The 25,985-nt window shown below is 47.5% G+C and overlaps 1 protein-coding gene across 1 annotated transcript; it reads left to right on the forward strand.

Annotated features, from left to right (window-relative positions):
* Positions 1-1,072: 1,072 nt before the first annotated feature.
* apmap (adipocyte plasma membrane associated protein) lies at positions 1,073-25,564 on the forward strand. Its single transcript, XM_055639941.1, has 9 exons — positions 1,073-1,229; positions 2,794-2,910; positions 4,660-4,775; positions 9,188-9,280; positions 11,834-11,950; positions 14,907-15,081; positions 20,458-20,592; positions 22,129-22,321; positions 24,203-25,564. Exons 1-9 carry the CDS (start codon positions 1,138-1,140, stop codon positions 24,410-24,412), a joined length of 1,248 nt encoding a protein of 415 aa, XP_055495916.1. The 5' UTR covers positions 1,073-1,137; the 3' UTR covers positions 24,413-25,564.
* The last annotated feature ends 421 nt before the right edge of the window (positions 25,565-25,985 follow it).

Raw genomic sequence — 25,985 nt, forward strand, 5'->3', positions numbered from 1 at the left:
ATTTTTACATTAAATGGGGCATATATATAACCCTGAATATCAAGTTATCTATGGCGAGTAGTTCATTTTGGGCATTTTATATCCCGCAGTATTTTTCTCGGCATTTGAGGGCACTAATCCAGCGCTATGTCAACGTTCTAAACCAGCGCGTTCCACATGAACCCACTAGAAAGCCGATTTAAATGGGCATTTATTTACAGCAATTGAACACTAAATTCCTTCCATTTGGCCTATAAATTAATGTAAATTAAATATAAAAATCATGTTATATTGTGAATTATTTGTGAATAATCTTTGGACACTTAGGCTATTTAAAAATGTTAATCTTTCCTTAAGAAATGGGCGTTTGACTATCCAAGATCACAGCTTTTTTGTAATGTCCATTGAAAATCAATAGGGAACAAGATGCTAATTTCCGAGTATGAAAATGGTCATAACTTTTTTAATACTTGAGATATGAAAGTGAATTTGGTGTCAAATTAAACTTATTGTTATGCTTTATCTGATGGGATAAATTGCAGACTTGATTTTTTTAAATCTCAAAATTTTGTAACATTGCTACATTAGTGGGGCCTATCCAGAATGTGCACATGTGCAGGGTCTCGGGTCAGCGATATTTTCCAGACGGTTTGAAGTTATGTATTACGGAAATTAGTTGCTTAAAGCTTAAATAAAGTTTAAGTAAATTTCAAGCAGCGTTAAAGCCTCATTTGCCTCACAACACCAGAGATGCTGCCTGAGTTCCTCCAGCACTCCGCATTTATCTTGCAGTGTGAACCCGCATCTGCAGTTCCTTCCTACACGTGGCGGTTGGGATGTGGTGACGGTTGGCCGCGTGCCGCAGGGAGGGACTGCGCAGGGAGGAGGGGCGGGGCCGGGGGGCTTGCGCAGGCGCACGATGAGGGGCGTGGCCAGGTGGCTCGAACGCATGCGCACTGGGAGAATGGCGTAACCTGACTGCTGTGGCGCATTCGCGGGGAGTAGGGGCGTGGTCTGTCGGCTCTGGCACGCGCGCTAGGAGGGGAGGCGTGGTCTGGCGGCTCCTACGCATGCGCACTGGGAGGAGAGGCGTGGTCTGGCGGCTCTGGCGCATGAGAACGGTGGGGTAAAGCGCGGCGAGCGCATGCGCCAGGGAGGATGAAGGAGAGCGAGGGGCTGCGGCAGCGCCGACTCCAGCAGTCGCGGGTTGTGGCGGACGAGTCCCGGGATGTGGACACCAAGCATGTCAGGTAGTGGCCTGGCAGGTGATTGCGGCCATGGGAAGGACGTAGATCACAGTGCCCTTTGCCGTCAGACGGATGTTTTGGTCTGGTGCAATCCGAACGCGGGATCAATGTCCGGTGCAATCCGAACGCGGGATCAATGTACGGGTGCAAACTGCAGGAGAGGGCAATGCAGCGGTGCAAACTGTAGGAGAGGGCAATGCAGCGGTGCAAACTGCAGGAGAGGCCAATATAGAGGTGCAAACTGCAGGAGCGGGCAATGCAACTGCAGGAGAGGGCAATGCAGTGGTGCAAACTGCAGGAGAGGGCAATACAGCGGTGCAAACTGCAGGAGAGGGCAATACAGCGGTGCAAACTGCAGGAGAGGGCAATGCAGCGGTGCAAACTGCAGGAGAGGCCAATACAGCGGTGCAAACTGCAGGAGAGGCCAATACAGCGGGTACAGGGCAATACAGGAGAGGGCAATACAGCGGTGCAAACTGCAGGAGAGGGCAATACAGCGGTGCAAACTGCAGGAGAGGGCAATGCAGCGGTGCAAACTGCAGGAGAGGGGTGCAATAGGCAGCGGTGCACAAATATGATCTGCAGGTACCTGATACCCTCTGGCCAAAGGGCCACATGCAGCCAATGGTGCAAAATCTGTCAGGCAAGCAGTTGGTGCAAAATGAAACGGTGCAAAATGAAAATTTCCCAGTGAATAGGGCTGGTGGCAATACATTGGTAAAAGTTCACACATAATAACACTAAAAAACAATCCAGTGCCCTGAGGAACAGTATAAATAGTTAAAAGGGTAAAAAAAACAATGTTAAAATACAGCAGTACAATTTGACTGGCAGTGCCAGATTAAAGGTCCGTGCCAGCCGCAGTATGACAAGTGACTGTGGGTGCAGGGTGACTGGGCTGGCAGCCTCATAGAGGAAGCTGTTTAGCACCAATAGTGGGCTTGATGCTTCGATAAATTGCCTGATGGCAGGAGATCAGGTGTGCCATTCGGCCTTCGGTTCTCTGTGCTTTCCATTCAATATGATCATTCTTGTCATCCAATTCAGTATCCTGTACTGCTCCCCTCCATACCCTCTGATCCACAGCCTTCCTGTCCAGCATTGCAGGTGCAGTCCCTCGTATTTATAGCCAATCCACTGGTGCACAGACTACCCTCTGCGGCAGAGAGTTCCAGAGATTCACCACTCTCTGTGTGAAAAATGTTCTTCTCATCTCGGTTTTAAAGGATTTCCCCCTTATCCTTAAGCTGTGACCCCTTGTCCTGGACTTCCCCAACATCGGGAGCAATCTTCTTGCATCTAGCCTGGAGAATGGAGAACGTTGATCAGCTAAATAGTGTGGCGCATGTTTGAGCTTGGGTTGGTGGACTAAATGCAGTGGTCTATATGCAGAGAGTGTTGGCGAACTAAATGCAGGGGTGCATGCAATGCGTATTTGCAAACTAAATGCAATCTCTTTCAAACATGCCCCACAACGCTGTAATCGCAAAAGTAAGGTAAAACAAATGAACCTCCCGCCCTACAATTCATGGCAACCATTGCAAATTGTTGCATGTTTCTCTTCCAGTGCGTACAGTGGGAAGGTGTTCCGGATAACCCTGACAACTCTTGTTGTGACTATCGTGGTTCCATTACTGACGGCAGCGCTGCTGCTGCAGTCGCCGATAAACCCCCAACCTTTCAGGTAAGGCTCCGTTTGCATTGGATCATAGTCGTACAGCACAGAAACAGGCCCTTCAGCCCAATTGTACCCCATCAACATTAGTCCCACCTGCATATATCCTCCTTAATCTTTCCTGTCCATATACCTGTCCAAGTGTCTTTTAAATGTTGTTATAGTACCTGCCTCAATTACCACCTCTAGCTGCTTGTTCCATACACCCATCATACTCTGAGGCCAGTACTTTAGCCAGTAAGCTGCAGTTGCAGATTGACTACTTGGAAAAGGCAACAATTCTACTTGTAAATGCATTTATAAAAAGTAATTTTAATATTTTTCTTGACAGCTACCAATTTTTGCAAATTTCAAACACTTCCTAACATCTTGAGTATTTAATTGTCATATGTTGGGGCAACAGAAGAATGAAATTCCTGCTGCTTACCAGTCCTGTGATTGCAATAACACACGTAATGTATAATAAATGTATAACATTCATTCTAGGTAACCATAATAAAAATAGAAGTCCATAGTGCAACCAAAGACACAGTCCATAGAAGATCATGGTTGCTGAGGTTAGTGTTCTGCAATGTCCACGAGCCTGATGGTTGCTGGGAAGCTAGTAGATTGAATACAGAGACACAAGGAACTGCAGATACTGGAATCTTGAGCAAAACACAAAGCACTATAGGACTCAGCAGGTGAGGCAACTTCTGTGAAGGGAATGGACAGAGGACATTTTGGGTTCGGGATCTTTCATCAAACTGATGAGGTGTTGGTGGGAGAGAAAGCTAAAAAAGAGAGGTGGTGCGGGGCAAAGCCTCGAGTGATGGGTGGATACAGGTGAGGGGAGGGGGTGATGGGCAGAGTAAGTGACAAAAGCTGGAGGTGAAAAGGAGACAAAAGGAGTATTGGATAAGGAGAGCCAGAGGAGGAGTGAAATGTAAAGCCAGAGGGAGGGATATGGGTGGAAGGGAGGGGGGGGGGGTTAAAGTGGAAATGGGACGGGAGAGCATTGTTTGGAGGAGTAGGAAAGGAACAGGGTGACGGGGGTGGGAGGTGATGAGGGTAATGTGTGTGCACCAACGTTGGGACGGGAAAGGAGGGGGTAATACTTGAAACTGGTGAATTCAAGGTCAATATTGTGGTGTGAGCTACCCAAGCGGAATGTGAGATTAAAAATAAAGTTGGCTATCTAATTGCATAAATATCAATACAAACGTGAGTGGATTTGCAGCAGTCAATGTCACAGATGTAGACTGTATCCTGCCACAGGGATGCACCACTGCAAGTCATAGCACAGTCTGCTGCTGCTGCAAAATAGCTGTTTCCAGGCCTACACGTCTCGCTGTTTCACCTCCCAGACTTGTAAAGGATCCCAGCCTTGTTCCAGAAGTGATCTCTGATCTGAAATCAACACAAAAATATTATGTAGAATAGATCCCATAAAAATGGACTATGGTGATGATATTAATAAAAAAAGGTTACCATGTTGAATGATTACATTGTGCAAATATTTGCAGTAAAGAGGATTAGCACTCTGGACAATCTGAGAAGATTAACATTGAAGGATGAACTAGAGCTTGCCAGTTTGAAGCAGGGTCCTGACCTGACACATCACCTATCCATTTTATCCAGAGATGCTGCCTGACCTGCTGCGTTACTCCAGCACTTTGTGTCTATCTTTGGTATAAACCAGCATCTACAGTTTCTTGTGTCTGCTGACTTCAGACCGTTGATCTTTGTTTTTATTTCCATTCCCCCTCTCACCTCCAGTTATAAGGAGCCTCCCTTGCTGGTTGGTCCTTTGGAAGCAAATGATAAGTTAAGGCAGGCTGAACGCTTGTGGGAAGGACAGCTTTTGGGACCAGAATCTATTGCACACATTGGAGGTATGGATGCACCTTGTTTATTCGTATATTAATTGTGACTCTTGAGACGGAAAATTGTGCAAGTTTAAAAAAAAAAAAAAAAGCAACGCTGTGCTGGAGTAACTCAGCGGGTCAGAGATCATCTCTGGAGAACGTGGATTGGCAACGTTCAGTGTCATGGCCCTTCAGACTGTGTAGTGCGACAGGAGAAAGCTGGAAGAGAGGAAGAGCTGGGCAAAGTGTGGCAGGTAATAGGTGAACACAGGCAAGGGTGGGTTTGGATAGACTAAGGCTAGAGATGTAAAGGCGGAAGGTGTAAGACAAGGATAGAAGAGATGTGAATTATGTAGCCAGAGTATAGGTGGGTGGGAGAGAGGAGAAATAGGTGCAGTGCAGGATGGGCACAGAGAAGGAGGGGTTGGGTGGGGAGTGAGAGTTTTAAGTTTGTGAATGTCATCTCAAACAAGAGTGAAGAGGGTTTAGACAATGCACAATAGGGGCATCAGTAGGCTATTTGACCCTTCGAGCCAGCACCGCCATTCAATGTGAACATGGCTGATCATCCACAATCAGTACCCCGTTCCTGCCTTCTCCCAAATCACTTCACTCCGCTATCTTTAAGAGGTCTATCTAACTCTCTCTTGAAAGTATCCAGAGAACCGGCCTCCACCGCCCTCTGAGGCAGAATTCCACAGACTTGCAACTTTCCGTGTGAAAAAGTATTTCCTCATCTCCGTTCTAAATGGCTTACCCATTATTCTTAAACTGTGGTCCCTGGTTCTGGACTCCCCCAACATCGGGAACAAGTTTATCTTGAGTGTCCAAACCCTTAATAATCTTTTCCGTGTGAAAAAGTATTTCCTCATCTCCGTTCTAAATGGCTTACCCATTATTCTTAAACTGTGGTCCCTGGTTCTGGACTCCCCCAACATCGAGAACAAGTGTATCTTGCGTGTCCAAACCCTTAATAATCTTATGTTTCAATAAAATCCCCTCTCATCCTAAATTCCAGAGTGTACAAGCCCAGCTGCTCCACTCTCTCAGCATATGACAGTCCCGCCATCCCGGGAATTAACCTTGTGCACCTACACTGCACTCCCTCAATAGCAAGAATGTCCTTCCTCAAATTTGGAGATCAAAACTGCACACAATACTCTAGGTGTGGTCTCACTAGGGCTCTACAATTTCCGAAGGACCTCTTTGCTCCTCTACTCAACTCCTCTTGTTATAAAGGCCAACATGCCATTTGCTTTCTTCACTGCGTGCTTGCTGTACCTGAATGCTTACTTTCAGTGACTGATGAACAAGGATCTCCAGATCCCGTTATACTTCCCCTTTTCCCAACTTGACTCCACTTAGATAATAATCTGCCTTCCTGTTTTTGCCCCCAATGTGTATAACCTCACATTTATTCACATTAAACTGCATCTGCCCACTCACCCACCCTGCATCCTCATAGCATCCTCCTCACAGTTCACACTGCCATCCAGCTTTGAGTCATCTGTAAATTTGCTAATGTTAATCCCTTCACCTAAATCATTAATAGATATTGTAAATAGCTGAGGTCCCAGCACCGAGCCTTGCAGTTCCCCACCATTCACTGCCTGCCATTCTGAAAGGGACCCGTTAATCCCTACTCTTTGTTTCCTGTCTGCCAACCAATTTTCTATCCATGTCCGCACCCTGCACCCAATAACATGTGCCATAATTTTGCCCACTAATCTCCTATGTGGGACTGTATCAAATGCTTTCTGAAAGTCCAGGTACACTACATCCACTGGCTCTCTCTCGCTTGTCCATTTTCCTAGATGCATCCTCAAAAAATTCCAGAAGATTAGTTAAGCATGATTTCCCCATCGTAAATCCATGCTGACGCTATTTCATCTGATCCTGTTACTGCTGTCCAAATGTGCCGCTATTTCATCTTTTATAACTGACTCCAGCATCTTCCCCACCACCGATATCAGGCTAACTGGTCTATAATTCCCTGCTTTCTCTCTCCCGCCATTCTTAAAAAGTGGGATAACATTAGCTACCCTCCAATCCACAGGAACTGATCCTGAATCTATAGAACATTGGAAAATTATCACCAATGCATCCATGATTTCTAGAGCTACTCCCTTAAGTACCCTGGGATGCAGACCATCAGGCCCTGGGGGTTTATCAGCCTTCAGTCCCATTAGTCTACCCAACACCATTTCATGCCTAATGTGAATTTCCTTTAATTCTGCCATCACCCTAGATCCTCTGCGACTAGTATCTGGCCACTGGAAGATTGTTTGTGTCCTCCTTAGTGAAGACGGATCCAAAGTACCTGTTCAACTCGTCTGCCATTTCCTTATTCCCCATAACAAATTCGTCCTTTTCAGTCTTCAAGGGATCAACTTTGGTCTTAACTATTTTTTTCCTCTTCACATACGTAAAGAAGCATTTACGATCCTCCTTTATATTCTTGGCTATCTTACCTCAATTTTCTCCCCGTTCTTCTGTTGCTCTTTAAAAGCTTCCCAATCCTCTGGCTTCCCACTCATCTTTGCTATATTATATTTCTCTTTTATTTTTATACTGTCCCTAGACTTCCCTTGTCAGCCACTGTCACCCCTTACTCCCCTCAAATCTTCCTCTTTGGAATGAACAGACCCTGCACCTTCTGTATTATTTCCAGAAATACCTGCCATTGTTGTTCTACTGTCGTCCCTGCTAGGGTATCTTTCCAGTCAACTTTGGCCAGCTCCTCCCTCATGGCTCCATAGTCCCCTTTGTTCAACTGTAATACTGACACCGATTTACCCTTCTCCCTCTCAAATTGTAGATTAAAATATTATATTATGGTCACTACCTCCTAATGGCTCCTTTACCTCGAGTTCCCTTATCAAATCCGGTTCATTACACAATACTAAATCCAAAATTGCCTTCTCCCTGGTAGGCTCCAATACAAGCTGCTCTAAGAATCCATCACGGAGGCACTCCACAAACTCCCTTTCTTGGAGTCCAGTACCAACCTGATTTTCCCAGTCTACCTGCATGTTGAAATCTCCCATAACCAGCACAGCATTACCTTTTCGAATGCCAATTTTAACTCCTGGTGCAACTTGCACCCGACATCCAGGCTACTGTTTTGGAGGCCAGTTTTTTACCCTTACAATTCCTCAGTTCCATCCATACTGACACTACATCTCCTGTTTCAATGTCACCCCTCACGAAGGACTGAATTTAATTCCTCACCAACCGAGCTACCCCACCCCCTCTACCCACCTGTCTGTTTTTTCGATAGGATGTATACCCTTGAATATTCAGTTCCCAGCCCTGGTCCTCTTGCAGCCATGTCTCTGTAATTCCCACAACATCATACTTGACAATTTCTAACTGAGCCTCAAGCTCATCCACTTTATCTCTTATACTTCGCGCATTCATATCCAACACTTTGACTTTGGTATTCACGTCCCCTCTCACTCACGGTCACTATTGGCCCTGACCTTACTCTCTTATCCCTTCTCGAAATTTCCTTCCCATTAATTCGGGAGTCTTTTGTAACTTTTCCTGCACTCGCTTTCCCTCTTCCCCTTTAATTCCATCTTTATACTCTCAATTTGTCAATCCCTCCTCTCCCCCCCCATTATTTAGTTTAAACCCACAAGTGTAGCACTAGCAAACTTGCCTGCCAGAACGTTGGTCCCCCTCCAGTTAAGGTGTAACCGGTCCCTTTTGTACAGGTCACCCCTACCCCAGAAGAGATCCCAGTGGTCTATAAATCTAAATCCTTGCTCCCTGCTCCAGCCCCTCAACCACACATTCAGATCCCCTATCTCCCTGTTCCCTCACCAGCACGAGGTACGGGAAGCAATCCAGAGATAACCACCCTAGAATCCTGTTTTTCAGTCTTCTTCCTAACTCTCTAAACTGTCATATGTAGCAGCAATGGAACAATGACATTCTTACTTGCTGCAGCTTTGCCGACCTATTAACAAAATAACACAGAGGTAAATATACAACCAGCAATACAAAAGATTAATAACCATATTACAAGGTAACCATAATAGTTTATATGATAAATACTTTATGTACAAATACTTGAAAATAACTTCAAGACTTCCAGAATTTTAAGTTTGTGTTGAGTTTATTGTTACGTGTACTGAGCGTGGTACAGTGAAAAGTATTTGTTGCGTACAACCAGTTTAGGTTTATTATTGTCACGCATACCAAGGTACAGTGAAAAGCTTTATTTTGAATGATATCCAAACAGATCAGTTAATACTGTACTTAAATACAATAGTTCAAACTCAAATACAATAGGTAGAGCAAAGGGGAATACACGGAATGCAGAATATAGTTCTTACGTATACCATCTTTTCAGTTTCAAAATAAAATTGAAAGTAAGAATTTGATCTTCCTTCAGGTAAGTTGTTAAGGCAACTGAATTATTGTCTCTACAGATGTGATATTCACTGGAACAGCTGATGGCCAGATTCTGAAAATCAGTGATGGAAATATACACAGCGTGGCAAGGATCGGCAAATTGCCTTGTGGTAAGCACTTCTTGATATAACGTAGGCATAGTCCGTGTACTGAACTGTGGTTAAACATTTCTGCAGTATAGGTGCACAACCTTTTATCCGAAATTCCAAATAACGAAAAGCTCCGAATAGCGGACATTTTTTCGGTCCTTGAAGACGTTCACCAAGGGCGGCCCGCAGAGGTGACAGCGGAACCTCCGGTCGGTCCTCGAAGAAAGGGGAACTAAACCCCCATTCATAAAAGAGAAGGTGAGGGTATATTGCGCGGGAGGGTTAATAATTGACAATCTGCTGCTGCCTGCCCGCTGAGTTAAAACGTTCCCACGGTAGGCTCACGATACACAGTGTATCGTGAGTCTTGCGTAGGAACTTTTTAACTCAGCGGGCAGGCAGCAGCAGATTGTCGCTCCCTTCAGTTTCACCCCACCTACACCCCTATGCTTCCCGGCCATGTGTGTGACCCCTTCCCTCCCCTCTCCAGCTCCCCACCCATTGCACCGGCGCGGGGGCTTTGCACTGTCTTCACGTCGGCGATGCCAGCAGGTCAGTGCCAGTCAGGACCAACGGGACACCGACCCCCAGGCCCACTGCAAGCACGGAGATCCCAGAGACCCACAGCCAGCAGCAGCCCAGCCCCGTTCCAACTCCAGAGAAACACGCTCCCCGTAGGGACAGAAGCTGATGGTGTGCAAGGTACGTCTTGTTCTTGGGGTTGCGGATGAGGGGGCGCAGCTCGGGCTGTGACGTCTCCGGCCACCCCCCTGTACAGGAGCTGAGACTGGGAACTGTACCGCCCTTGCAGGTGAGCAGGAGAGTGGGGTTGTTTGCAGTTGCAGAGGGAGGGGGCAAGGGCGGCACTGTTCCCATTCTCAGCTCCTGTCCAGGGGGGTGGCCGGAGACGTCAGGACCAACGGGACACCGACTGCAAGCACGGAGATCCCAGAGACTCACCGCCCTTGCCCCCTCCCTCTGCAATTGCAAACAACCCAACTCTCCTGCTCACCTGCAAGGGCGGTACAGTTCCCAGTCTCGGCTCCTATATAGGGGGGTAGCCGGAGACGTCAGGACCACCAGAAGCCGCTCTCCGATGGGCCGCTACGGCGACAAGTGGCAGTTCGCCCACAGCCCGAGCTGCCCCCCCTCATCGGGACACCGACCCCCAGGCCCACTGCAAGCACGGAGATCCCAGATCAGCAACTCCAGCCCAGCCCCGCTCCAACTACAGAGGAACACGCTCCCCTTAGGGACAGAAGCTGATGGTGTGCAAGGTACATCTTGTTCTTGGGCTGACACAGCTCGGGCTGTGGGCGAACTGCCACTTGTCGCCGTAGCGGCCCATCGGGGAGCGGATTCCTCTGGAGTTGGAGGGACAGGGAGACACAGCGGCTTTTGAGAATGGTGGGCAATCATTTCCAAATTTCTGCCCACACAGTCGGTACACCTCTCCTACACTTGTCTCCCGCACTAAGATCATCTCGCAGAGAATGATCCCAGCCTAACCCTCCCTATTCTCTCCTATTCTGCAAGAAAAAACTACATTGAAGACTAAAACTCACGATCGAGTAACTGCCGGGATCGAGGCGCAAACTCGCGACCTTGAGGATATGAGCCGAGCACTCTACCACTGAGCCAGCCGTTAAAATCTACGCTAAAAATCTTCCATTCCGAAAGCCGAAAAATTCCGAATTACGAAAAGTGTCTGGTTCCAAGGCTTTCGGATAAAAGGTTGTGCACCTGTACCATGATTTTTAGAAAAATACTTAAGAGATATTTTGTTGCAATAGAGCCACTGAGCTGTACAGCACGGAAACAGGCAATTCGGCCCACCTTGTCTGTGCCGACCAGGTTGGCATATAAAGCTAGTCCCATTTGTCTGCATTTGGCACAATTCCCTATAAATCCTTCCTATCCATGCCCAACCAAATGTCTTTTAAACATCATAATTGTATCACCTCCCTCTGGCAGTTCAATCCAGATACGAACTACTCTCCGTAAAAACCGTTCTCCCTCTTAAATATCTTATGCCTATGCCCTCTAGCTTTAGAATTCTCAACCCTGGTGGAAAAGCACTGTGAATGTTCACTTTATCCATGCCCCTCATGATCTTGTACACCTCAATCATGTCATTGTTCACTAAGGTCATTCCTTGGCCTTGCACACTCTAACGAAAAATGTCCCAGCCTATCCAACCTCTCCCTGTAACTCAAACCCAGGTAACATCCTGGTCAATCTCTTCTGCTCACTTTCCAACTCAATGACATTGGTACTTGGTACTTCTACTTCTATGAAGTTGGGACATCATGATGCAGCTGTACACATTATCTCACCAACAACTTAAGGAGCTGCATCATGCTTTTTCATTTATTTTCATTTTTCTCTTTAAAGAAAAAAAATATTTTAAACAACTATCTCTTAGAAGTTGGGATGATTATTGAGTGACATATTTTTCCCTATGGTAAATGAAAGATTGTGATTTCTTTCTCTCTCCCCCTCGTGCCTTCACTGCCTTCTAATTGACTTGCCGGCCGTTCTCTGATGTTGCCGCCTGCTTTCTCTTGCACCCAGGAACAAGAGAAGATGAACCAACCTGTGGAAGGCCATTGGGCCTGCGGGTAGGCCCCAACGGCACTCTCTTCGTGGCAGATGCTTACTATGGGCTGTTTGAAGTTAATCCAGTCACAGGTAGACTCTTTTAATTACTATTAATATAATTCACCATAAAAACCTGGTTGTTTATGGAATTGTATAAGAGCATGGGTGTAATCCTACGTTATGGTGTATATGCGGATGTGATCTACAGTAAACTTTTCCTACCGATGTCCCAGTGTGTTTTAAATATAACTGTCTCAATTACCTCCTCTGATAACTCAGAGGAGGTAATTTCAGGTTCCTATTAAATCTTTTCCCTCTCACCCTAAACTAATGCCCTTCAGTTCTTCTTTCCCTTAACTTGGGGAAAAGACTACATTCTATTCCCTTACTGATTTTATACACCTCTATAAGATCACCCCTCTGCCTCTTGCACTCCAAGGAATAAAGTCCTAACTTGCCCAGCCTCTCCCTGTAGCTCAGGCCCTCGGGTCCACTCCATGGATCTGATGCACTACAATGCTGAAAACTATATTCTGCTCTTTGTATCTTTCCCTTTGTGCTACTTATTGTACTTGAGTTTGTGTTGAAGCATAGTATTAATTGATTGGATTGCATGCAAACGTTTTTCACTGCAGCTTAATAACATTCTTCCTATAGCAGGGTGACCAAAACTGAATACAATACTCCAAATGTAGCCTCACCAACATCTTGTACAACCGTAACATTCTATATTCAGTAGAGACACAAGTAACTGTAGATACTGGAATCTTGTGTAGAGTGCTGGTGGAACTGCAACCTGCTGACTGTAATGTCAAGTTCCATGAATGATGTACCAGCACTCCTAGATCCCTCTGCTCTACACTCTCCAGAGCCCCACCATTCACTGTGAAGATCCTGCCCTGGTTTGATTTATTTTGGAAGATTTGGTATTAGGATCCCGCTGGTGCCTTGAGGTGCCTGTGGTAGGTTGTCCAATTCTCACAAGCAAAGAACAGGCGAGGATCAATCTCCTGCCTGGAGCCTTGTCCTGGAGGTTGATATCTTCAGATGTCCTTTTTCTCAGATGGCCAAAGACTGCTGGTGCAGTGAGAGTGAATCCTGTGTCTTCATTGGAAGGTGGCTTCTGAGATAAGAGGTGTAGTCTCAACTTACCAATGGTTTTGCAGCCATTATCGGTGGAGGGTAGTATTAAGGGTGGCATGCTTGTCTTCATCTGTCGGGCCATTGAGTTTGTCGGGAAGTCTCAATATGGCTTTAAAGGGTTTTGGCTTGGCTGCATTTAGAGGATTGTGTGCAGTCCAGGAAGGATGTGGTGGCTCTGGAGAGGGTGCAGCGGAGGTTTAGCAGAATGATGCCTGGGTTAGACTATTTGATGCAAGGACAGGTTGGACAGACTTGGATTGTTTTGGCTATTGGCTGGCTTACCTTCATATTTCATCTCTTCTCCCCGTATTGTCTTTCTAGTTACCTTCTGTTGTTCTTTAAAAGCTTCCCAACCCTCTGGCTTCCCGCTATTCTTTGTGATGTTATACGCTTCTCTTTCAGTTTTATATACTGTCCCTGACTTCCCTTGTCAGCGATGGTCAACTCATTCTTCCCCCCCCCCTCCCCCCGTAGAGTCTTTCTTCCTCTTTGGAGTGAAAAGATCCTGCATCTTCCAGATTATTCCCAGAAATTCCTGCCATTGCTGTTCCACTGTCATCCCTGCTAGTATCCCTTTCCAGTCAACTTTGGCCACCTCCTCCCTCATGCCTCTGTAGTCCCCTTTGTCCAGCTGTAATACCGACACGTCTGATTTCACCTTCTCCCTCTCAAATTGCAGATTAAAACTTATCATATTGTGATCGCTACCTCCCAATGGCTCCTGTACCTTGAGTTCCCTCATCAAATCCGGTTCATTACACAACACTAAATCTAGAATTGCCTTTTCCCTGGTAGGCTCCACTACAAGTTGCTCCAAGAAACCATCTCGAAGGCACTCTACAAATTCCATCTCTTGGTGTCCAGTACCAACCTGATTTTCCCCGTCTACCTGCAAATTGAAATCTCCCATGACCACCGTAACATTGTCTTTCTTACATGCCGATTGTATCTCCTGATGTACCCTATATCCTGGCTAGTTCGGGGGCCTGTAAATAGCTCCCATTAGGGTCTTTTTACCTTTGCAGTTTTTCATCTCTACCACAAGGACTCTACATCTTGTGAACCTATGTCACCCCTTGCTAAGGACCAAATTTCATTTCTTAACAGCAGAACTACCCCACCCCTTCTGCTCACCTGCCTGTCTTTCTGATACGACGTGTAACCTTGAAATGTGGTGTGGTGTGTCTAGAAGTTTGTAAGAGCCATTGGAGTCATGCCAAATTATCTTGTTCTCCTCAGGAAGTAGATGCATTGGGGTGCCTCCTTGGCTGAGCTCCTTGGGTGTGGCATCAATGTGGTTGCTCCATGACTAATAACATGTAATAGTAACACCAACGAGCTTGAAGCTCAACCATTTATTAACTCCAAGGTACCTGAAGCTCCCAACTATTTTCTATAGAGAAAGGAGTAAAAGCAAGGAACAGCGCCTTGAATCTGTAGAAGGGTCTCGACCTGAGACAGCAACTATCCATGTTCACCAAAGATGCTTCCTAATGCCCCTGTCCCACTTGGGAAACCTGAACGGAAACCTCAGAAGACTTTGCGCCCCACCCAAGGTTTCCGTGCGGTTCCCCGGAGGTTTTTGTCAGTCTCCCTACCTGCTTCCACTACCTGCAACCTCCGGGAACCGCACGGAAACCTTGGGTGGGGCGCAAAGTCTCCAGAGGTTTCCGTTCAGGTTTCCAAAGTGGGACGGGGCATAACCCACTCCAGTACTTTGTAACTATTTTCCATAGTTTCTTTATTAGTGCATAAAATGGACACTAGTTTGTTATAATTTGAATATCTACGTTTGGGTAAAGCGGTATGGTATGTTGCAAGCTTTTTTTCTTAAAAATCTTTGACTTAATGCTGGCAGTGTGTGCACCCAAGTAAGTGACAAGTCTCGCTGTTGTGATTGCAGGTGAAGTGAAGATGTTGGTCTCTGCCCAGGAGGTTATCCAGGGGAAAAGGATGGCATTTGTGAATGACCTCAGCATCACGCAGAATGGCAGAAAGATCTACTTCACGGACTCCAGCAGCAAGTGGCAGAGACGGGACCACAAATACCTGGTGATCGAGGGAACAGCGGATGGGCGGTAAGTGCTCTCAACGTATTGCTTTCAAAGCTACTTTACTCTCACATCTATTAACTTGAAGTATTGCATGCAGTTCCAGTTATAGGAAAGATGTGGAGGCTCTGCAATGGTAGGTTTACCAGTATGATGCCTGGATTAGAGGTTTTCAGCTGAATCAGGGGTCGTTAACCTTGTTCTGCATCTGCATGTCTGTGAGCGGATGGCGGGCCACATCTATCACGTGTACACATGGATCCTGCCCCGTTGGCAGGCATCAAATCACGTGCTCCCAGAAGGTAGACAAAAATGCTGTTGAGGCAGCCTCATGCAATCTTTGCATGTCTCACCCGCTGAGTTTCTCCAGCATTTTGTCTACCTTCGATTTCTCCAGCATCTGCAGTTCTTTCTTGAGCATGTTCACAGAAGGTGCGCGGCCGTGCCGGCGGCTTTGCGCAGGATGTGACTCCGCGGGCCGGATGATTACGGGGAAAAAAATGAGCCTGCAGGCCGGATGATTTTGGGTTACTGGCTGCATTCGACCCAGGGGCCGTAAGTTGCTGACCCCTGAGCTAGGGAGAGGGTGGACAGACTTGGATTGTTTGGAACGCCTGAGATTGAGGGGAGACCTGACAGAAGTATATACAATTATGAGAGGCATGGATGGGGTAGACAGCCAGAACCTTTTCCCCCCAGGTGGAAATGTTCAACACTAGAGGGCATAGGTACGAGGTGAGAGAGGGAAAGTTTAATGGAGATGTGTGGGACAAGATTTTTTACACAGCAGTGGGGGCCTGGAATACACTGCCAGAGGGGGCGGTGGAAGCTGATACGATTGTGACATTGAAGACGCTTTAAGATAGGCACATGGAAGTGCAGGAATAGAGGGATATGGATCATGTACAGATAGATGCAATGGGCATTATGTTCAGCACAAACATTGTGGGCCGAAGGGCCTGTTCCTGTGCTGTTCTATCTTCTATCATGAGGGAAACAGATAGGGTGTTCAGTGTTTAGATAAATGCAGTATCTTTTATTCAGGATAGGGAAATGGAGAACCGGACGACATATGTTTAAGGTGAGAGGGCAAAGATTTAATGGAACCTGAGGGGCAACATTTTCACATGGAATATGGAATGAGTGCCAGAGGAAGTGGCTGAGGCAGGCACTAAAGAACATTTAACAGGCATGTTAAATGCAGTGTCTTTTTCCCAGAGCAAGGAATAAAGAACTGTAGGGCAGAGGTTTAAGGTGACATTGGCAACGTTTATAGGATACTAGACCAAGTGCAGACCCATTGGGTCTGCTCCCCCAACGCAGCCGTTCCCTACCCGTGGCCCCCACGGGAGACATGGTCCTCCAACTCAAGTCGTTCAGGACTCAGCAGTGCGGCTGTTTTTAAATGGCGTCTTTGAGGCGAAATGCGGGCGCCAGCAGCCGTTATGGTCGCTGGCCAGCAGGAGGCGACAAAATTAGTGAGTGGAGGGGGGGGAAGAAGGGTTTTATTAAAAATGTGTACATAAACACGACAAAATTTAATCAGGAGTGGATACTTGGAATGAAAAGTGAAATCTCTACTGAAATGGAAAAAATCTGGGCTTTTGTGGGTCTGGTGTTGGCGTAGCAACGAATCAAAGGCTGGCACCCACAGGCTGGCAACCACAAGTCAGGCAGAAACACAGCCAGCCAGCAGCCACAGAGTTTTAATATTATACTAGACCAAGTGCAGACCCGTTGGGACTGTTTCCCCAACGGCGTTTGCGGGGCAGGGGCTGGGGCATCACACTCACACTAACCACCCCTCAAACACACAGGGGGGGGGAGGGGGGAGAGGGAGAAGGGGTGAGGAGAGGGGAAGGAGGGGAGAGGAGGAGGAAACGGGAGAGATTTGGGAGGGCAAGGAGAGCGGGGGGGGTAGGGGGTGAGAGAGGTGGGTGGAGGGAGGGGGAGAGGGAGGGGGTGGGGGAGAGGGAAAAGAGTGGGGAGGGGGGGAGAGAGAAGTGGAAGAGTAGGGAGGGGTAGGGGGGGAGTGATGGGAAGAGGGACAGAGGGGTGGGGGAGAGGGAAGGGGTGGGAGAGAGGGAAGGAGGTGGGGGTGGGGGGTGAGGGGGGAGATAGGTGTGGGGGAGGGGAGGAGGATGGGAGAGGGAAGGTGAGTGGGAGAGGGATGGGGGGGGGAGGCAAGGGATAGGGTTGAAGAGAGGGAGAGGGGAGGAGAGAGAGGGATGGGGAGGGGATAGAAGGGGGGGGAGGGAGGGAGGGAAGGAGGGAGATGGGTTAGGGGAGGGAGGGGTTGGGGGAGAGAGGGGAAAAGAGTGGGTAGGGAGAGGGGGAGGGAGGGAGTGGTGGAAGAGTGGGGAGGGAGGGGGAAAGGGGGGGGGAGGAGTGGTGGAAGAGGGGGGGGGAGGGAAGGGAGGGGGAGAGGGGTGGGGAGGGAGGGGGGGAAGTGGAAGGAGTGGGGGGGTAGGGGGAGTGGTGGAAGAGGGACAGAGGGGAAGTGGTGGGGGGTAGAGGGGAGCGAGGGGGAAGGGAGGGTGGGAGAGGGGTGGGGTAAGGGAGATAGAAGGGGAAGAGAGTGGGGAGGGAGGGTAGGTGGTTGGTGGAAGAGGGACGGGGTAGGGGGCGGGGGTGGGGAGGAGAGAGGGATGGGGGGTGGGAGCATGGGGAGGGGGTGGGAGAGGGGTAGCGGGGAGTGGTGCAAGAGAGGGGAAGGGGGTGGGGGGGGGAAGATGGGGGTGAAGAGCGCGGTGGGGGAGGGAGTGGGAGGGGAGGAGCTGGGGGAGAGAGAGGGATGGGGGTGGGAGCAGGAGAGGGAGATGAAGAGGGAGGAGGGGTGGGGAGGAGAGACGGGAAGGGGAGAGAGTTGTGGGGGAGGAAGGAGATGGGGTGGGGGAGAGAGGGAAGAGTGGGGAGGGAGGAGAAGGGGTGGGGGTGGGAGGAGAGAGGGGGGTGGGGGAGTGGAGGAGAGAGCGATGGGGGAGGGGGAGAGAGGTGTGGGGGATGGGTGGTAGGGATGGTGGAGGGAGGGGAGGAGCGAGATGGGGTAGGGGAGGGAGGGGAAGATTGTGGGAGGGAAGGGGTGGGGGGAGGGATTGAGCGGGGCGGGGAGGGTTAGGGGGTGGTGGAAGAGGGACTGAGGGGTAGGGGAAAGGGTTCGGTAGGGGGAGGGGTGGGGACGGAAAGGGAGAGGGGTGGGGGACGGAAAGGGAGAGGGGGGGGGTAAGGGGGGAGGGGAGGAGAAGTGGAAGTGGGGAGGGAGGGGTATGGGGAGTGGTGGAAGAGGGACAGAGTGGTAGGTAGACTGACTGACTCGCTCACACACACACACACACACACACACACACACACACACACACACACACACACACACACACCACACACACACACACACACGCGTGCTACCCGGTTCATTGATGGGGGCGGATTCAATAGTGATGTTTAAGAGACCTTTGCATAGGTGCATGGACATGTTTGAAGAGGACGGATATGGATTATGTGCAGACAAGGTTAGTTCACCTTGACATTGTGTTTGGCATAGACATCTTGGGCCGAAGGTTCTGTTCCAGTGCTGTATTCTTCTACAGTCCATTCAGGTGGGTTCGTGGATAGGAAAGGTTTAGTGATAGAGTCATAGAGTGATACAATGTGGAAACAGGTCCTTTGGCCCAACTTGCCCACACTGGCCAACAGGTCCCAGCTACACTAGTCCCACCTGCCTGCGCTTGGTCCATATCCCTCCAAAATTGTACCTGTCTTATGTTGGGATAGTCCCAGCCTCAACTACCTCTTCTGGTAGCTTGTTCTATATATCCACCACTCTTTGTGTGAAAATGTTACCCCTCAGATTCCTATTAAATCCTTTCCCCTTCACCTTAAATCTATGCCCTCTGGGCCTCGATTTCCCTACTCTGGGCAAGAGACTGTGCATCGACCCGATCTATTCCTCTTATGATCTCATGCGCCCCCATAAGATCACCTCTCATCCTCCTGCGCTTCAAGGAATCGAGTCCCAGCCTACAACCCCCGTGTATAGCTCAGTCCCTCTAGTCCTGGCAACATCCTTGTAAATCTTCTCCATACCCTTTCCAGCTTGACAACATATTTCCTATGATATGGTGCCCAGAACTGAATACAATACTCTAAATGTGACCTCGCCATACAACTGCAACTCCTCTCAACTTCTATCCTCAATACTCGGGCTAATGAAGACCGATGTGCCAAAAGCCTTTTTGACCACCTTATCTACCTGTGACTTCACCTGGACTCCTAGATCCCTCTGCTCTACAACACTCCCCAGAGGCTGACCATTTACTGTGTGGGTCGTGCCCATGTTAGACTTCCCAAAATTCCACATCTCACATTTCTCTGTATTAAATTCCATCAACCATTCCTCCGCCCACCTGGCCAATCGATCCAGATTCTGCTGCAATTTTTCACAACCATCTTCACTATCTGCAAAACCACCCACTTTTGTATCATCTGCAAACTTGCTAATCTTGCAATGTATGTTCTTAACCAAATCATTGATTTAGATGACAAACAGTAATGGGCCCAGCTCCAAACCCTGAGGCGCATCACTAGTCACGGGCCTCCAGTCTGAGAAGCAACCTTCCACCATCACCCTCTGCTTCCTTCCTTGAAGCCAATTTTCTATCCATTCAGCTATCTCTCCTTGGATCCCATGCGATCTAACCTTCCAGAGCAGCATGCCATGCGGAACCTTGTCGAATGCCTTGCTGAAGTCCATGTACACAACATCTAGACCTCTGCCTTCATCAACCTTTTTGGTCACATCTTCAAAAAACTCGATCAGATTTGTGAGTCACGACCTCCCACGTACAAAACCATGCTGACTATCCCTGATCAGCTCTTGCCCATCCAAGTGCCTGTATATCCTATCCCTCAGAATACTTTCCAGTAACTTACCAACTACAGATGTTAAGCTCACTGACCTATAGTTCCAAGCATTTTCCCTGCAGCCCTTCTTGAATAGAGGCTCATCATTTGCCACCCTCCAGTTTTCCGGGACCTCTCCTGTATTTAAATATGACTAGTAAATTTCAACCAGGGCTCCCGCAATTTCCTCTCTGGTTTCCCACAATGTCCTTGGATATATCTGATCAGGCCCTGGAGATTTGTCTATCTTCATATGGGCCAATGGGGTACAAATGGGTCCAGCTTGGACGGGCTATCTTGGTTGGCAGGGACAAGTTGGGCCGAAGGGCCTGTTTCCTTGCTGCATGACTTCAATTCACTCGTCCTGCTGTATTCTCTGTGATGTTGGAGCAGCACATGCATACTAAAAATAGTGATAAAATACTTTTGCCTTTCCAATTTGTTGAAGCGTTCTCATTGTTGGCCACACTGCTCTGTCTAATGGCCGGCCACCTGTCCTTGCAGATTGATGGAATACGACACCGTAACTAAACAAGTGGAGGTTCTCATGGATGACCTGAGGTTTGCAAACGGTGTGCAGCTCTCCCCTGCCGAGGATTACGTACTCGTTTCTGAGACCACCCTGGCCAGAATCAGAAGGTGGGAACGAAAAGATCACATTAGTAGTGGTGGACTAAGGGGACAGTAACGTTAGAGGTGGAAGCTCAGATTGCTGGATCATAACGAGATCAATGCCTTTTATGCCAAGTTCCACCAGTGTACATTTTCTTTCCCCAGCCACTCCTCCCCCTACATCCTCATTCCCATTTGTTTCTCTTCCACCATCTGCAAGCAGGTGCAAGAGGTTGAAGGCTCAGGTGTCCAGTCTTAAGATTGTAAAATTGTCCCTAGTGTGTAGGCGCAGGATAGTGCTAGTGTACGTGGATCACTGGTTGGCGTGGACTTGATGGGCCAAAGGGCCCGTTTCCGCGCTGTATCTGTAAACTAAACTAAGTATGCTGAGAAGTATTGGGTGGCACGGTGGCATAGTAGTAGCACTACTGCCTTACAGCGCTAGAGACCCGGGATCTATCCTGACTGTTGCTGTTTGTATGTTCTACCCATGACCCGCAATGGTTTTCTCAGAGAGAAACATCAATAATAGGTGCAGGAGTAGGCCATTCGACCCAGCACCACCATTCAATATGATCGTGGTTGATCATCCAAAATCAGTACCCCGTTCCTGCTTTCTCCCCATATCCCTTGATTCCGTTGGCCCTATCTAAAAGGCCTGTCCCACGAGCATGCGATCCATGCGGCAAGTGCGACCTAAAGGGCCGGTCCCACCAGCATGCGGCAAGCACGACCTAGCGTGGTCGTTTGAGCCGTACGGCCTCGCGGGGCCGGTCCCACTTCAATCGCCGGAGCTGTATGGAGTTGTGCGGAGCTGGTCCCGACATCTGGGCTCCGAAAAACTGACCGTGTTCAAAAATTCCGCACGGCAACGGCCTGCCGGCCCGCAGCGGCCTCAACGCCGTACGCACCGTCTCGACGCCATACGCCCGTCAGACTTCGCTCGAACTTCACGTCACTCACTTGGCCTCCGTGCGTACGGCGTTGAGGCGGCTGCGGGCTTTAGGTCGTGCTTGCCACATGGAGTCGCATGTTCGTGGGACAGGCCCTTTACTCTCTCTTGAATACATCCAGTGAATTGGCCTTCACTGCCTTCTGTGGCAGAGAATTCCACAGATTCACAACTCTCTGGGTAAAAATGTTTTTCCTCATCTCAGTCCTAAATAGCCTATCCCTTATTCTTAAACAGTGACCCCTGGTTCTGGAATCCCCCAACATGGGGAACATTTTTCCTGCATCTAGCCTGTCCATTCCCTTAAGAATTGTATATGTTTCTATAAGACTCTCTCTCATTCTTCTAAATTCCAGTGAATATAAGCCCAGTCGATCCAGATCTTTGGTTTCCTCCCACAGACGTACAGGTTTGTAAATTAATTGGCTTAGTATAAAAATGTAAATTGTCCCTAGTGTGTGTCGGATAAGTTAGAGTGTGGGGATTGCAGGTCGGTATGGACTCGATGGGCCGAATGGCCTATTTCCACGCTGTATCTCTAAAAATAAAAAAAATAAAAGCAATGTTGGTTTAGTGGTGCTGCCTACTGTTACATGTTGTATCTTTTCCAGGTACCATATCTCTGGACTGAGAAAAGGTGGACATGATATGTTCTTTGACAATCTTCCTGGTCTCCCTGATAATATCCGACCAAGTAGTTCCGGGGGCTATTGGGTTGGCATGGCAACACTACGACAGAATCCTGGCTTTTCAGTAATGGATTTCCTCGCTCCTCGCCCTTGGCTTAAGAATTTGATCTTCAAGGTAGGGAATTATTTTGGCTAAACTGATTTAATAACAACATTTAAAAGACATTTGGACAGGCACATGAATAGACCATGGAACAGCACAGCGTAGGAATAGGCCCTTCAGCTCATGGTTGGAAATCGCTTCTAAAACATGGGGGGGGGACACAATATCTTGGTGGCCCAATAACAAGCGTGCACGATAACTAACAATTTTATCTCCTCCCCCCCCCCCCCCCCCTCTTTGAGGGCTCCCATAGCAGAGGCTGTGGACTTACCATCACAGAGTCCACAAACTAACAAGATACTTTTGATAAACTAACAAAAATAAACATACTTATTTTTTTTTAATTCATATAACGTTTAGGGATGTTATATGAATTAAAAAATGTAAGTGTTTAGCAAACGTTTCTTGTTAGTTTGTGAAAAGTTTACGTGTGTTTTCTCTCTCTCACTTTCTCTCTTTCTCTCTCTCCCTTTCTTTCTTTCTCTCTCTCTCCCTTTCTTTCTCTCTCTATCTTTCCCTCTCTCTCTCCCTTTCTTTCTCTCTCTCTCTCTTCTCTCACTCACTCACTCTCTCTCTCTCTCCCTCCTCCAAGGTTAGGTCTTCTGTTTGCCTTTATTTGCCTCAGTTTTATTTAATGTTATCTATCATGTTGTAGCTTTTGAAAGATTTAAACAGGCATCAGACGGTCATTAAAGGCTCCGACCGCAACCACGGGCTTCCTGACATGCAGGTACAGTCCCTCATTCACCCACGTTATTTAGTAATTTTTGCCCATCATTTAGGGATGTTATATGAATTTAAAAAATGTAAGTACCGTATTTCCCGGCAAAGAACACGCACCTGTGTCGAAGACACATCCCATTTGACAGGATCAAGGGTTTGGTTTAGTCCAGGGGTTGGCAACCTTTTTTGCATAGGGGTCAGGAGCCATGTTTGTGAGCAGATAGTGGGCCACATCTATCGCTATAGTTAATAAATGGAGGTAAGAATACTTACTAACTAAATTAGTAATTAGTAATAATACACACTAATAAAACATAAATGAGTAATAATACTAATAATACAGTTTTCACGTGTTTTTCAATTAGTTTTTTGCTGTTTCCACATCGCCTGCGAGCCCCGGGACTGGCTGTTCTGCTGTCCGGTCCTGGCGGCCGCTCGCAGCCCCCCGAGCTACAGAGGGAGTTGCTGGCATGATCCCTGACCCCCTCCTTCTCAACGCTCCTGCCCTCCTCGTAACTTTACTCCTGGCAGCCCAGCCGTGCTTACCCGGGCCAGACTCCCCACGCGCTGTGGAAGGAACTCTCTCCCTCCCCCCCAGTAGTGCTGTCCTTTTACAGCGATGCACTGAGGGATAGCCAAGTCTATCTTTCTTGGCTAACAATCTAACCTTCAGCCTCCAAGACGCAGGTAAATCTTCGGGCATTATTTTAGGGTAAAAAAAATAGCGTCTTCATTGCCGGTAAATACGGTATGTTTATTTTTATTAGTTTATCATAAGTTTCTTTATGTATGTTTTTGTTAGTTTGTGAAAACTATTTTCTTCTGTTTGCCTTTATTTGCTTCAGTTTTATTTAGTGTTATTTATCAAGTTTGAAAGATTTAAACGGGTATTAAGGGCTCTGGACCGCGATGCATGAAAATGACTAAATAACGTGGGTGAATGAGGGACTGTACCTGCATGCCAGGAAGCCCGTGCTCGCGGTCAAAAGGCATATTTTTCTGCTTATGACCCTGGATCATTTAAAGTTAGTAAATCTTCAATTTATAATTTATTTTAAATGTAATTTAGTCTCATTAAAGCCTTCTGTGGAAGAGGAGACGGCAGGATATTTAATTTTCAATGTTTTTGAGTGATTTACCAAATCTTTGTTGATTTGTTTTGCCCCTCAGTTGTTCAGTCAGGAGATGGCCATGAAATTTGTGCCCAAGTATGGGCTTGTACTGGAGCTGAACGAGGATGGATCGGTCAGGAGGAGCTTCCATGATCCGCACGGAGTAGTGGTCTCTGCGGTTAGTGAAGCGAGTGAACATGGTGGCTACCTGTACCTGGGCTCCTACTCCTCCCCTGCCCTCTGTAGACTCGACCTCAATCAGCTTTGATGTTGTGGCACCGACCAAAAGATGCATTGTTGTGACAGTCATTGTGTACCATCCGCCCAACCAACATATCTGAAAGGGAACCTGTTTTGAAGAATGTAAAATGCGAATAAATGTTTAATATTTAATTCTTATTTTGTCTGTCGAAGATCAGGTGTCCTTTGACCAATTGTCGAAGCAGATGAAGAAGATGGGATTTAACTAACGATTCAGAAGTGATATTTTAGTCTTCAAGAGTAGGCGTCATCATACAAGTCCTTTGTGTGAATTTACCCAGAGTTATAGAATTTACCCTTCGGCCCAGCTCCTCCATGCTGACCAAGATGCCCCATCTAAGTTAGTCCCATTTAGTTTTAGAAATGGAGCATGGAGTAGGCTCTGCAATGCATCAAGTCCACGCCGATCATCTGTTCAGACTGTTTCCATAGTACCTACAAACCCGCACGTCTTTGGGATGTGGGAGGAAACCCACAGTCACAGGAAAAACGTGCAAACTCCACACAGACAGCACCAGAGATCAGTATCAAAACTGGGTCTCTGGCACTGTGAGGCAGCAGCTCGACCAGTTGCACCACTGTACCACCCCATTTGGCTCAAACCCCTCTTTGTAGCTGAGGAGGCTGTTATTGGGAGATGTCCTGTCCGTTAAGCTTCTGGTATTTTGCGTCTCATTACATCGTCACCTCGAGATCATCAAATACAATATGTTCTCTTCCACCATTGTACCTCTCCCCGGCCTCAAATTGTGGAACGGACTCTCCAAAAAGTTGCCTCATTCAGCTCTCTGGCTCCTTAACAAATGTTGCGATGCTGATCAAGTTTGTTTTCTCCTTGTCTTTTAAAATGCCAGTCAGTAGGTGTTGATGTAGGAGAAGTGAAGAGTGTTTAAATGTCAATTAGCTAGGATACTGTCTGATTCACCTCTACCCCATTGCGGACATTGGACCTTGTCTCTGGAACAGATGCGCTACAATGCTGAGAACTATATTCTACATTCTGTATCTTCCCCTTTGCTCCACCTGTTGTACTTGAGTTTAAACGGATTGTTTGTATGTATGGTATAATTGATCTGATTGGATAGCATGTAAAACAAAGCTTTTCACTGCACCTCGGTACACGTGACAATAATAAACGTGAACCTAATGGGACGAAGATCTTTAATGCCTTTCTCCAGTTTTCTCCCACATAGATGTTTTAATTGTAACATGCAGTAGTACTTACGATGGATAAACTTGCGAGGTTGCTACTGAAATCTATCTAATTTGGACAGTCATCCTGAACGGAAACAAGTCCTTCACCACAACCTGTCCATGCTCAAGATGCACCATGCCATTCCCATTTGCTTGCGTTTGGCCCGTATTCCTCTAAACTTTCCTCTCTATGTACCTGTCCAAGTGTCTTTCAAATGTTGTTATTTGTCCCAAATAGGTCCTCTGGCAGCTCGTTCCATACACCCACCACCCTCTGAGAAAGATGCCCTTCAGGTTCCAATTAAATCTTACTTCTCTCACCTTAAACCGATGACCTCTGGTTCTTGTTTGTCCAGCTCTGGTTAAGAGTATGTGCATTCACTCAA

This window comes from Leucoraja erinacea, chromosome 8 (genome assembly GCF_028641065.1).
Source record: "Leucoraja erinacea ecotype New England chromosome 8, Leri_hhj_1, whole genome shotgun sequence".
Lineage (NCBI taxonomy): Eukaryota > Metazoa > Chordata > Chondrichthyes > Rajiformes > Rajidae > Leucoraja > Leucoraja erinaceus.

Excerpts from the sequence above, each read along its gene's own strand:
- apmap (XM_055639941.1), top strand. The coding sequence starts at position 1,138 with ATGAAGGAGAGCGAGGGGCTGCGGCAGCGCCGACTCCAGCAGTCGCGG. Across the intron at positions 2,911-4,659 it reads ATAAACCCCCAACCTTTCAG|TTATAAGGAGCCTCCCTTGC; the intron begins GTAAGGCTCCGT and ends TCTCACCTCCAG. Across the intron at positions 11,951-14,906 it reads TGAAGTTAATCCAGTCACAG|GTGAAGTGAAGATGTTGGTC; the intron begins GTAGACTCTTTT and ends TTGTGATTGCAG.